Source organism: Hakea prostrata, chromosome 4 (assembly GCF_041222555.1).
Source record: "Hakea prostrata isolate BN-2017 chromosome 4, UWA_Hpros_2, whole genome shotgun sequence".
Lineage (NCBI taxonomy): Eukaryota > Viridiplantae > Streptophyta > Magnoliopsida > Proteales > Proteaceae > Hakea > Hakea prostrata.
In genome coordinates, this window is record NC_142603.1 from 53292044 (window position 1) to 53305677 (window position 13634).

Genomic DNA, 13634 nt, shown 5'->3' on the forward strand with positions numbered 1-13634 from the left:
AAAAAATAAATGGAGCCATATCCAAATATTTTAAATACTTAAATAGATTTGCATCCGCACTGGATATTTTGATTGGACATTGAATATCCAATTAACTTTATAACTCTAGGCTAGATACAATTTAAACCCACAAAAACAGAAAATTAAACACTGAGAATGAACCGTCATAAATAAAAGAAAATATCAACTCCTTTAAACTCACAGGGTGGCCATAAAGCTTCTGTATTTTTTTATTATTGGCACAATCGAAAATCTTCAACTGACCAGCTGCAGCTGCTAATGTCTTCCCATCTGAAAAAAAATGACAAACTTTCATCAGAAATTTTTTTTTTTTTTTTTTTTTTGGGGGGGGGGGGGGGGGTGACAAAGGCCCAACAGAAGAAGAAGAAAAAAAAAAAAGGGGGAAGTAAAAGCTTAATTACTTAAAAAAGAGAACCCCAAAGAATGTTGCCATAAGGATTCAACAATTAAAGCAGGCAAGCAAACATATCCACAACAAAGTAGGATATGGGATCCATCTTTCCAGGTCCAAGATATAATCATTGGTTGGCTATGGTAAAATATTTTCATTTTGGCTATCAATGCAAAGAACAAAAGAAGTGAAAATGTATGTGCCCCTTGTGTACCTCTTGAATTGGATAATTTCAGAAGCACAAATAGACGTCATTAAAAGAAACAACTTGAACTAAAAAGGAGCTCCTTGATGTGAACCGGGTTGACCTCCCCATAATTGAGCCCAAAGCCAAACCAAAAGGCCCAACTCAAAGCTGGCCGGATGCCCCAGGTGTATTTTGATGATTCTTCCAACCCATTTGGGGCTCATGAAGGGCCTAGTTGGAACCCCCTCAATCCAAGGGTCATGGATCTATCTTTATCTTTTTATTTAGATTAGTATTTTGTCAGTTATTGAGTTTTCGGGGTGTCAGAATACTTTATTCAAATTTAGAGTATCCAGTTGGAATCAAATCTAAATTAAGATTCCTTTTGGATAATTAGGTGTTATTTTTGTGCTTATTATTTAGTCGTAAACAGGGTATCCTAAGCTATAAACTATAAACGAAACCCTAGTTAAGTTGGTCCAAGTCTTAGCTAAGTCAAGAAAGAGTCTCCCAGTTTGAGTTAAGTTCTTTTGATGTAGAGCTATAAATAAGCCAAAACTATGGTTGTAAATTTTAGTCTGCAGTGAATAAGAATTGAATATTGTTTGTGGGAAACAGGTCATGGTTCTCTATGGGAGGGCCACGGCGTATTTTTCAGATCTGTAGATTCGATTGCAGCATTCCATCTTCAAGATTCCAGCAACTTCTTTCATCTCCAGCATTTTTCCACAACTACAACAGCAAACCAGCCCTAAACAAGTTAAGTACAGCATCCAAAAACCACCCCCACCCTGCGACTCCATCAAGAACCTACCCCCACCCATCTCTCTTCTTGCGCTAGAATCCCCGCCCCCCTCTCAACCCTGCAACAGCTCCAAGACCCCCCCCCACCGCTTTCTTTCCTGAGGCAGCCTCTCCCACCCCCACCCCCTCTTTCGGTTTCTTTAATTTTCCATTTTCTTATTTTTTTATTTTTATGGTTCTTGCAGCAGTATTGAAACAGCAGGGGGGGGGGGGGGGGATGACTGAAACACAAATAAAAGAAAAGAAGAAAGAAAGCAGAAATAGAGAAAGCAAATCTCAAGAAATCTACCTTTTTCTTCCCTAACTGAATGCCTTCCCTACCCTTTCCATTCCCCTTCCATTATCCCCTTGAGTTAATCCTTTCACTTCACGTTTTGCAGAACCCTGATCTTTTCCCATCCCATACCAATTTTTGTTATCCCTAAATTTTTCCCCTTTTCCCAACTAAACCCAACCCATCTAGGTCTGTTAATTGAGCTTTCCCATATAAATTTAGAATGATCCTTTTCATCCCTAAAACCTCCCCAAAGCCAACCACAGGTTCCCCGGGAAGTTTTGATACACCCCATATCTCTTTGTTGCATCCCATACTTCTGTGTTAGCCAAATTCCTCAACCCATTTCCCTAACCTTGCTCAAACCTTCCCCTAATAATTTTTAGAGCCATCCTTGCTACCTCAGATCATCCTATTGATCATCCCATTGACCTTTGGAGATCAGCTGCTGGAAGATTCTGGACAAACCCTCAATTTTAAAGAATCAATTCAAGAACCCTAACCCTAAAATTGGGTTTTAAATCACTCCATCTGATGATAATCAAAGACTAGTATAAGTATTGGTCTTAAGTAATGCATGAATAACCAATCAAGTGACTGCTTCAAGAATACAAAACTTATATCATCAACACTAAAAGGGAAATTAGCGATCATAAAACGTACAATATTAACAAGGATATTGGTGGATGTCATCAGCTGAAGAAAGAGAAGTCAAGCACATAGAAGGTGCAGCAGACACACCAGAGGACTTGTTACTGATCAGTAATTCAACTGGCTGGTAATCCTCCAAGTAGAATGGAATCCCAATCAGGTTAATCAAGAAATAAGAGAAAAATAACTTAAAAAGAAACAAAGAGAGGAATGGAGAGAAGGTGTAAAAGCAATGTGGACAGATGGCTCTTGACATCAACAACCATGCCACAAGGTGGGTAATAGAAAATATTTCTCATTTCATAAAAGATTCCCACAAGATGATCAAGTCAAATGTTCATTTAATTTTCACAGCAGAAGTTACATGCAGATGGTATTATCCAGGAGCTGCATCGACAGGCTTGCTCTCTAAGACAAGCCAACAACAAAAGGGACAGTATGCTTTTCGTCCCCTTTGAAAATGCCCAAAGTAGACGCATAAATTAAAACTAAAAACATTGAAAGTAGGCTCTTTTTTCAATACTACCCTTGCATTATTAACCAAAACTCTTCAAATTAGTAATTTATGTGAATAAGGTAATCCATGCAAAGGGACAACATCATACAACACAACACAAGCCGCCCACAGGGGCGCGGCCCCACGCGTGGCCGACCCGCACCCCCCCCTCCCGGCGCCCCCGCCCGCCGGCCGGGCGTCCCCCGCCCATTCATCACATTAATTTGTAAGATGGAGTAACCAGCAGATAAGTAAGCGCATTTGGAATTCCTGGATGGCATAAATTCGTGTATTTCTACATCAAAAAAGCATATTTCAAAAAAAAAAAAAAAAAAAAAAAAAAAAAAAGACGACAAGAAAAGGGTAATGGACATGGTAAAAGTTTTTTCATTAGCAAAATCTGTTTCTACTGGAAATTCATCAAGTTTTTCTGTACAACAAATAATTAACCAAGCCTTCAACTAATCAGAAGTAACATGAGAAATCATATAAGTTATAGTACGTATCTTAAATGGAATAACAGTTGTCTTAGTTGGAAACAGGGAATAGAACAAAAGTCATAAAACATAAAAGAATTGCATTGAGAAAATAGATTGTGCCATTAATCCACACATCAAATAGATACTTGATTTTCCAAATCATTTTAACATTAAACCTTCAACATCCTTATAAGATCGCCAATGTAATACTCTAAGTTAATAACCATTGCTTCAACTTTTCATGGATAATACCAGCATTCCATTACCCATACAATACCAAGATCCAAAACCAACCAAAAAGTCATATTTCATCTGATTGTGTTACAGAAAAAAACTGAAAGTAATAAGTCCAGCACAAGAGATATATAGATGAAATATGCCTTGTTTCTCATAAACAATGAGTTTAAAACATGATTAATCCAGTGGTATAAATTTGCACAAAAGATGCATACCAGGCGCAACAGAAATGGAAGATATAGCTTTTGTTGAAGCTCTGAACTTTCCTAACAGGTTTCCTGTTGTGGAATTGATTTGGCAAACCATACCATCAGCACCCGCAGTGTAAAAGCACAAAGTATGTGGCGAACATGCAATGGCATTGACACCTCTGTACATTTCAAAAAATAAGAATAATATCATGGTTTGTGCCCTGTATGTTCTTTTTAATTCAACAGTAGCCAAATAGGACCTTTCACGGGAATCAACTTTAGATTTGATAAGACTTAAGATAATAATTCAGATATAAGATGGCTGAACCGGGTGGTGACAAGGATATTGGTTTAAGACAGGACTAATGGTCTTAACGCGTGACTATAAGAAAGGATGACATATGAGTTGAGACATAGGACAACAGTAACACCGGGCTTCCCCGGTGGTCGTTGGATCAACACCAACCTCCTTGATCAAACACGGAGTCTCCTGGGGTGCTACGCATTTGATTTTATAGATGAGTTGTCTCTTCACCACTTACATAAGTCTCTTTATATGCATTCTAAAGAGACATAAACATTAATGGCAACATCCAACCATTAGCTAACACCACCTACCTATTTGACTCAACTACTACCTAACTCTTGACAAGGACTCCTTTGACAATGAGTTCTCTTATTCTCAAACTAAAGCCCCTTTTATTGACTTTCTAAACGCGGCTTAGGTCTAGACTATGAGTTCAACAAATGTGGGCTAACTTTAACCCACTAACAGCCCTAGCCCATGAAGCCATGGGCTGATTCAGTGACAACTTTAGGCCTTTGTGGGCCTAACCCAATGGGCTTCTTCTTTCGTAAATATGTCTTCATTCTGCATCAACTCTCCCGGCTTGAACATTCGTCTCCGACGAATGAGCGGGACATGTACGTTCATACAAATCGGGATCGGTTTCTTGAAATCATCGGCATGAATCCAAGTACTATCATGTCGTGGACGATTCTTCCATTTGCGAGAGCATGGTATCCGTTGCCACGACGAGTGGTTTTGTAAGAGTCATCCAAAACCTCTTCATGATGTCGTTGATTGGTGGCTTGGTTGGGGCAGCCTCAACATTTGTTCGGTGTCTCCATCATCGGTGGTGTCCTACATAAAGATGTAAGTCAGCCACGTTGAGACATTGCTTATGTTCATTTCTTCGGTGCTCGAGTACTAAGCATTTGGTCCAATGCGTTTCAGCACCTTGTATGGACCCATCTTCTTTGGATGGAGTTTGTTGTTGACCCCATGTTGGAACCTTTCTCGGGTTGACACGAACCATCACCATGTCTCCTGGTTGAAACTCCACATATCGTCGATGATGATCTGTTGTAGCCTTGTAGACATCATTGTTGAGAGCTATTCTTCGGCGAACATCGGCATGTACCTCTGTGATATGGCGCGAACTCGTCAGCCTCAATACTCACCGTGCTTGTGGTGGTAATGGAATGAGGTCTATAGGCCGTCGGGGTTGAACTCAAGTAGAATCTCAGAGTCACTGTCGTACGATTCTGGCTGTTGTAAGCAAACTCAGCTATGTCGGTATGGACGGCCATGTCTTCTCATAGTCACGAACCAAACACCTCGATAAGTTTCCCGCTTCGATTCACCACTTCTCGCCCGTCGGTTTGTGGATGGAATGCGGTTAGCTGTAACTTTGTGTTACTTTTCAGCCACAATGTCTTCCGTAGCTCGTGAACTTGACGTCACGATCTGAGACAATGCTACTTGGTAGTCCATGTAGTCGTACAACCTCCTTAAAGAATATCTTTGCAATGTGAGATGCATCAAGGTCTTTCGACATGGTATAAAATGAGCCATCTTTGAGAATCGGTCAACCACGACCATGATGGAGTCGGATCGCTCTTTTGTGGAGGGTAGCCCAAGTACGAAATCCATACTAATATCAATCCAAGGTGCATGAGGCTGGTAATGGTGAGTACAAACCTGTATTTTGCTTGGTTCCCTTGGCTGCTGACGACTCTGCATCTCTTGATTACATGATCAACATCCTTTGCAATATGGGGCCAATAATACCGATCGGTACTTGTATGATAGTCTTATCCTTGCCAAGTGACCTCCCAAACCTCCGCCATGCGCTCCCGTATGATGTGATGTCGTGGGAAGAATTTGAATGCATACCGAGTTCCCAAAACAAATACCCATCGTGAAGTGAGTATTTATGATGTTGCTTGCCTTGCTGTAACTCCTTGTATGGCATGTTGAAATCTTCGTCGGATGCATACTCATCACGTATCGATCAATGCTAGCTGCATGTCTTGAGAATGTGCTAAGAGTAAGTACTTTTCGACTCAATGCATCGCCACCGTATTCTCCTTTCCTGCCTTGTACTTCATTGCGAACACAAACTCTTGGAGATAAGCAACCCATTTAGCGTGCTGTTGCTTATCGACTTCGTGAATGTAGATACTTCAGCGCCTCATGATCGGTATAGAGAATGAACTCTTTGCCGATGAGATAATGTCTCCAATGGCGTAATACCTGGACAACAACATAGAGCTCTAGATCATATGTCGAATAGCTCGCTTGGCATCATTGAGTTTCTCTGTAGAAAGCGATAGGGTGCCCTCCTTGCATCAATACACCTCCTAGACCAATATGTGAGGCATCGGTTGCTACCTCAAATATACGGTCAAAATCTGGCGGCTAAGTATTGGAGCCTCTGTCATCTTTTGCTTGATAAGATGAAAGGCTTTGGTTGCCGCTGCTGTCCACTTGAACTCACCTTTGCCTTGCTTTAAACACTCGGTAATAGGTGCCATGACCGCACTAAAGTTCCGAATGAATCTCCTGTAAACGATGCAAGTCCATGAAAACTACGAACCTCGGTGATTTTCTTTGGTGTAGCCCAATCTGTTATACTTGTTATCTTCTCTGGATCAGCTTCAACCCCCGTGATGAGACAATAAAACCAAGGAACACAACCTTTGGCAGCATAAAGGAGCATTTCTTGAGATTGATGTATAGCTTCTCATGGCGAGCACTCTCAAGACTTGCCGTAGATGATCGTGTGATCATCCGGATGCTTCTGTAGATCAATATATCATCAAAGTATACGACCAAAAATCGACCAATAAAAGGACGATACCTGTGTCATCACCCTCATGAATGTACTAGGTGCATTTGTCGACAAAGGCATGACTTTCCATTCGAATAGTCCATCCTTGGTCTTGAGGCGTCTTCCACTCATCTCCGGCCGAATACGAATCGATGATAGCCACTTCTAGATCCAATTTAGAAAAGATCTTAGCCCCGGATAGCATGTCCAACATGTCATCAGCCGCGGTATAGAAACCTATACTTAACGTAATCTTGTTGATTGCTCTCTTGTCCACACACTGCCCATGAGCCATCCTTCTTTGGAGTCGGTAATGCTGGTACAGCACATGGACTTAAGCTCTCCGAATGAATCCTTTATGTAGCAACTCATTCACCTGTCTTTTGAGTTCATTGTGCTCTGTTGGGCTAAGGCGATAGCCGGTAGGTTTGGTAACACCGAACCCGGTACCAAATCAATGGCATGTTGAATATCGCGCATGGAGGTAGCTCATTAGGCAACTCATCGGGAACCACATCGAAAAATCGAGTAACTCTTTGATGGGTGGAGGGAATGTCGCCTCGGTGCGTGACTACCCTTGTAACAAGAGCCAATACCAGCCCCGTATCATGGCTAGTGTGAATGAACTCCTTGTGGGAACAACCAGCGCTTCTTTTGCGGTATGGACAACAACTTTTGTGCTTCATCGGTCCCCTTTTGGTTGGTCCTCAGGACCTCCGTTGGCGCATTTCAGCTGGGACTTGCTGTGGGGGCTTAGTCCTTTGAACTTGAATACCTTGGTTTTTCTTCCCCCCACCATAACATCATTATCATACATCCATGGTCACCAACAAACATCATGTGCATGGATTACATCACCCATACCTCTTCCTCATATCGTGGAGCTTCGTGGTCACACCGTTGATTTACCTCCAGTATTCCCATTCAGCAAGGATACCCGATATGGTTGGGGTGCTTCTCCACCTTCAGTTTCTTTCTTCGCAAGGTGTAGTAACGTTGACACCTCCCACTGTCAACTATCACCAAGCGGTATTATCTCCGACTTCATCGGCTGTGGATCATTCCCGCCTCCTCTCCTTTGGTTTCGCCACCAAGATGCGGCTTACTATATGATGCCATAGCATCACCTCTATTAGCATCATCCTCATCATTGCAGCTCCGTCATGTCGCCATCATCGGCGGGTTGATAATCATCTTCTTCCTCTGCTGACTTTTCTATCTCGCGCATTAATCTTTTGACGTGTGCATATTTGCATAATGTCCAACCTCTTGACGTGAAAACATTGTGCTTGCTGCCACTAGTCATGGGCCTTCCCTTATCTTTCGGGTGGTGTGGTTGTGGGGTTTTGTTTGGTTTTGGTGCTGGAAAATTTCCCTAGCCTCCCGGCTTGGTATCCAAACCTTTTGTTGTTGGATGCCAATATTCTTCCCCGTACCTTTTCAAAACAATCCCCCTTCTCTCATCCCCGCCAATGGCCCTTTGATTTCCCTAACCCATCCGTGACAGTTTGGTCTCCCTCTCTCGAATTCCCGTCGAGAAGAAGAGGTCAAATTGTTCCATATATTCTCCCGCAGTTCCCTTCGGATTTACTTGTCTTGTAGTCCATCGTGATCGTACTTTTCTCTCTTCTTCCTTCTTTCCTCCCACGTGTGAGCTCTCCCGATCTTCCAATTCATATTCCGTTCTCCACCATTCCTGCGCTCCAACTGCTTGTCTGCTCTTCATCTTTCGTACCTCCGGTTCTCCATCAATAGTCATCCCGCTGCCACCAATCTGACTTGGATCTGCTTCCCAGTATTCTTTGGTTCGCTTAACCTCTGTAGAGTCACCACATGCTTTTGAATGTTTTTCTCCCTACTTCTTGCTCCTCAGTTTTCCCTCCTTTGGGTCCTCTCCCCATATTTCTTGGCGAAATTCTCTCTTGTTCTTCACCGTGGTACTGGTCCACTCCCTCCATTTCGAACCTCTCTCCTTTCTTCTTCTTTTGTTCTCTTTTCCATCTCCATCATTCTCCTGGTTGTTCTTTCCTTTTCACTCCTTCTCTCTCCTTGTTCTTTTTGATTCACTCCATACCTTTCCATCCTTTGTTTGTACTTAATTTTCGATATAGATGCTCCTTCGTTTGGTTTCGACTATTCTTCCCTACTTGAGTACATATTTCATCACTCCCCTTCCCCTTCTTTCCCCACCTACCTTGTCACCGGTCTCCTGTGCTACCTTTGTTTCTGTGGTTTCTCTTCCCACTTACATAGTCTCTTTATATCATTCTAAGAGCATAACATTTCACATCCCCCTCTCCCACCTACCTATTATCTCCTACTCCTCTCTTCGACTCCTTTGCTGGTTCTCTTATTCTCAACTAAGCCCCTTTTATTGCTTTCTAACTGCTTCTGCTTGGTTCAACTTCTACTTTCCCCTCCCCTCCCTGCCCTTTCCCCCTCTACCCAATGCTTCTTCATTTCGTAAATATGTCCCCCCCCCGGGGGGGCCGGGGCGGGGGGGGGCGGCGGGGCGGGGGGGGGGGGGCGAAATAAAATATTTTTAAAAAGAGTTATTTTTTTTTTTTTTTTTGGGCCCCCCCTTTTCCCCCCTTCGGGGTAAAAACCCCCCATTTTTTTTGGTTTTTTTTTTTTTTTGCCCCCCCACAAAAAAGGAGCAAACCCAACACCATCCCCCCTTTAAAAAAAAACCATATCTAAGTACCTACTTTGCACTTGTATTCTTATCATTTTGAATTATAAAAAATATATTAAAAAAAATAAAAATAAAATAAAAAAGACGAAGAAGAGGAAGAGGAAGAAGACTACCTAAATTATTGTATTTTTCGGTTAAGAAAAAGAACTTCCTAAAATTGATAATGTCAAATTAGATAGTACATAAATGAAAACCTAATGGAGGTAGGAACTTTCTAGAATTTATAATATCAAATAGGAAAGTAAATAACAAAAACTAAAAAACAATACCGAATTGAAAAGTAAATATAAAAAAGCTAAAAACTAAGGAACTACCAAATTATGGTTAATTTTTTCCTAATTATTAAGGTAATAATGTAATTTAATATAAAGTATAAATAAGTAGAATAAAACCTTGGGATTATTTTGGAATTTTTAAATAAATAAAAATTGCCATGTCATCACTTAACTAATAAAGTTTAACGGTAAAGAGGAACAGTAATTATAAGTAAAGTCTACGGTTGAATTAGTAATTTCAAAAAGTATAGGGGATAAAGTAGTAATTAAGATATAATAGAGGGGGGATAAAGTAGTAATCTCCAAGTCATCATCAACATTGCATAAGATGATAGGGTAACCTAAAAACAACATAGATGAGGCAGCCACAAAGTTCAATCCTTGCCAGCATTTTTGTGGAGTTTTTCTAATGGATTTTGGTTTTTGGAGAAACCAAATTATGTAAATTATTTCTAGGGGTTCCATAGGGCCTAGGGTTGCTTCCCCAAACATTAGGAAGCCTAATTCAAATTAGGGGTATTTTGGTAACCCTAGATCTATTGCTACTAGTAGGTCCCTGATCCTGAAACCTGCAGTATTTTGGTTTAGACATGGATCAGTTAGTTGTCTTGATTGATTGATTTTCCATACTTGACGATTTACTAGAATTATAGCGGAAGAATAAATTCAAGAGCCAAAATGAGCTTTTTCTCAAGTTAGGGAGCTTTTGCTCTTCTGATTGGGTGATTGGGAAATTAGAAATCAAGACAGAACATCTGGATTGATGCAGGGATTTTAGAGTTCAAAATATAAAATCAAGAATGACCAAAATTATTGATTATGAAGTAAACAGTAACGAGATTCAGAAGAAGAATGACTCAGTCTAGGAATCAGAATTTCAGGAACTTTAGTGGCAATGGGAAAATCAGGAATCTTGATACTTAGAGAGTTGAGAATTAATGGAATTGGTGTATGAGATGTACACTAAAAAGTAAAAATTTCACTTAAAACGCATTGACCACCTCAAAAGTGCCTCGGAGGGCGCCTCGTCGACTCATCGCCTCAACTAGCTAAAACCGCCTTGCATCGCCTCGTCACCATGACAACTATGTATAACCTACATGTTTTTTATATGATAACTATAGCATTCCAAATAGAATGGATCTTTGTAAAAGAAACTATTTAAATCTTATCCTTGTATAGAGACTTGATGAAGATGCAAATGTTTTTTAGTCATTATGTGTATTGTAATAAGTTCTTTTGGTAGAACTAGAAACACATATATATGATCCAAATGATTAAATTCATGTTCTTCCAAAAATTATATTTCACAAATTCATAGTAAATGGTAAAAATGGAGAAGAGCATCTTGATGAGGATGATTTACTTTATAAGTAAAAATTGTTCAAGGCTATGATGAACTATTGTTTTTATTCTTGTGCAACATCAACAATTTGCTTTACAAGGAACTTCTAATTAGTTTGAGTCAGGTTTTTTTCCTAAAACTTATGTTTTGTCTTTTTTTCTTTTTCGTTTTTTAAGGATTTAAGATACTATTCCCTTTGATAAGTTAAGACCTATTTAGCATAAAAATAGCATTTCTTTGACCACTATTAGAGCCAAGCTATATACTTAGGGTGTAATGCTTTAAGCAACCGTGTGTTTAAACCTCAAACCCTAACATTACATTTACATCAATGTCACTGATATTGCTATTTATGAGAAATAATTAATTAATAGGAAACAAAGTACCTCTACTAAATAGTGTTAGAAAATTACCCAGGGTGGCAGTCACTGACTCTCCACTTTAATTGACCAGAAGACACGTCCAATGCTAAAACATCACCACTGCCAGTTCCCAGAACTAAAAGTGGCAATTTAATCTCTTTTTTCCTCTGAAAATCATGATGGAAAATTGGAAACTTTAAGTTAGTTGAAATAACAAAGCTGGCTTTGAAAGATTCAAAAATCTGAAGATCTAAAGTTTGTAGCCATGATCAATGAAAGAATGAACCTTTTTCTCCAAAGGTAACCATTTCATGCACTTGTAGTCAACCGAAAGGTGCCCTCTTTCTGTTTTTGTGTATAAATTTCCAAGAGTAGTAGATGTGATGTCAGCAAACTCAGTCTGCAGTTGACCCTTCAAAGTGTCCCAAATCTGAGCAAAGATGAAACTAATCAGTAAGGGTGTAAAACTGACCTTACAGACAAGAAGCTAAACAGAAAAAGTAATTTCAAACTAATGTCTCCGTAAGAGACGAGTGATACACTTTAACTGAAAAGGTATATCTGAAAACAACATAAAATAACAATGGGTAAAAAATTTGGAATGCACAACTCTAGCTGCTCAAAACTGTCCAAAGTTGGATAGGAATTCAAGGCACTATTTCAGAAAGCAACTCATATACCATTTCAACCATCAACAATAACGAACAAACCAACAGGGGGAATAGAAACTAATTAATAAAGATAACTCATTTCCGACAACAACAACAATGATAAAGCAAATGTGAACCAGCATCTCCACAGAAAAATAGACCATGTCTCATGGTTTCATCACTAAATATATAGAATGGCCCTCAAGACAGTAACTTCGGGGTCAACTTCGTAAAATACAATCATAACAATCTTTCTACAGTTTTTGGGTTTCACAAAGACAATTTATCAATAATTTTTTTTTAAACTACCAGCCTTCAAATCTTTCACATAACCAAGCAGTTCCAGTATTCACTACCCAAAAAGAAAGAAACAGTTCCGGCCTTGTATCCATCTTGGTCGAAGTAAACAAAAATTAACAAATAAATACCTTAATTCGACCATCTCCTGAACTGATAGCGAAAAAATCCAAAGAAGAACTAAACGATGTCAAGAGGTCTCTAATATCAGGGGAACTCATAGTCCTGCATTTACAAACTTCAAATTTAAATCTCGACCAAGAATATTTACAAAAATTTTTAAAACAAAATTAATCAACTAAAAATCTAAATTAAAACCACCAAAAACAGTATTAGTCATTCACAATAGCCCATAGAAATGGAGAACAAACAATGAATAAGGTAGAAGATATCGAATACAAGTGTTGGCAGATATCAAATATTAAGTACCTTAGTCTCATGTATGTGTTAAATATTAGAAATCTCGGTTCAGCAAGAGAAAAGGAGGTATAACAGGAACAATGAACTACACTCACGAAAACAACAACTAGAAGCTCTCTCTACAATTGAGTTATTCACCAAGTTAAAAGATGAGATGAAGCGGCGGCCAAACCAGAGCCCAAAGCAAAGGTTGCACACTATAAGGTCTATCACGGCGCTTGCTACTCCAAGATCAACTCTAATAGCTTAAGCTCTCATGTGACCAACCTTTCCCGCTTGCGCTTTACCAAATGCTGCCTACCTTAAAATCCCAATTTAATTTATATGACATATATATTTATGAAAAATTTAGGGAAAAAACAGCAAAATGCGAGTCAGGTCCTCTACCCCATCACTCCATAGATTTATCCAAGCCAGCTTGTTCACACCTCGACTACATCCTTAGGGGCTTCAGTAAGAGGTGTGGGTCTTACCACTAGAGCAACTCTGCATTGATTATTTTTATTTACTTAACCATTATTTTGTCTCAAATCTCAATTTACTTTTTATTATAGTAGAATTCACATTTTATGCCATTGTAGGGTTGCTCGATCAGTAAGACCAATACCTCTTAATGAAGAGGTAGTGAATTCAACTCTTGCTAATAGCATATATAATATCTTCATCTCCTATTTCCAATATATAAAAATCTCACTTATTTAACCCTAGAGAAAACCTTATTTCCAAAATTGAAGTAAGAAAAC

The 13634-nt window shown here is 39.5% G+C and overlaps 1 protein-coding gene across 1 annotated transcript in view; it reads right to left on the reverse strand.

Annotated features, from left to right (window-relative positions):
• The window catches only part of LOC149019593 (transducin family protein / WD-40 repeat family protein), a 32751-nt gene that overhangs the window by 17546 nt on the left and 1571 nt on the right, over window positions 1-13634 (reverse strand). The window contains exons 2-6 of the mRNA XM_089153568.1: window positions 12603-12696; window positions 11811-11954; window positions 11576-11691; window positions 3756-3910; window positions 203-291 (exon numbers count right to left, since the gene is read on the reverse strand). Of these exons, the coding sequence (XP_089009694.1) occupies window positions 203-291; window positions 3756-3910; window positions 11576-11691; window positions 11811-11954; window positions 12603-12692 (594 nt within the window). The 5' untranslated portion in view covers window positions 12693-12696. The remainder of the gene's footprint in view (window positions 1-202; window positions 292-3755; window positions 3911-11575; window positions 11692-11810; window positions 11955-12602; window positions 12697-13634) is intronic.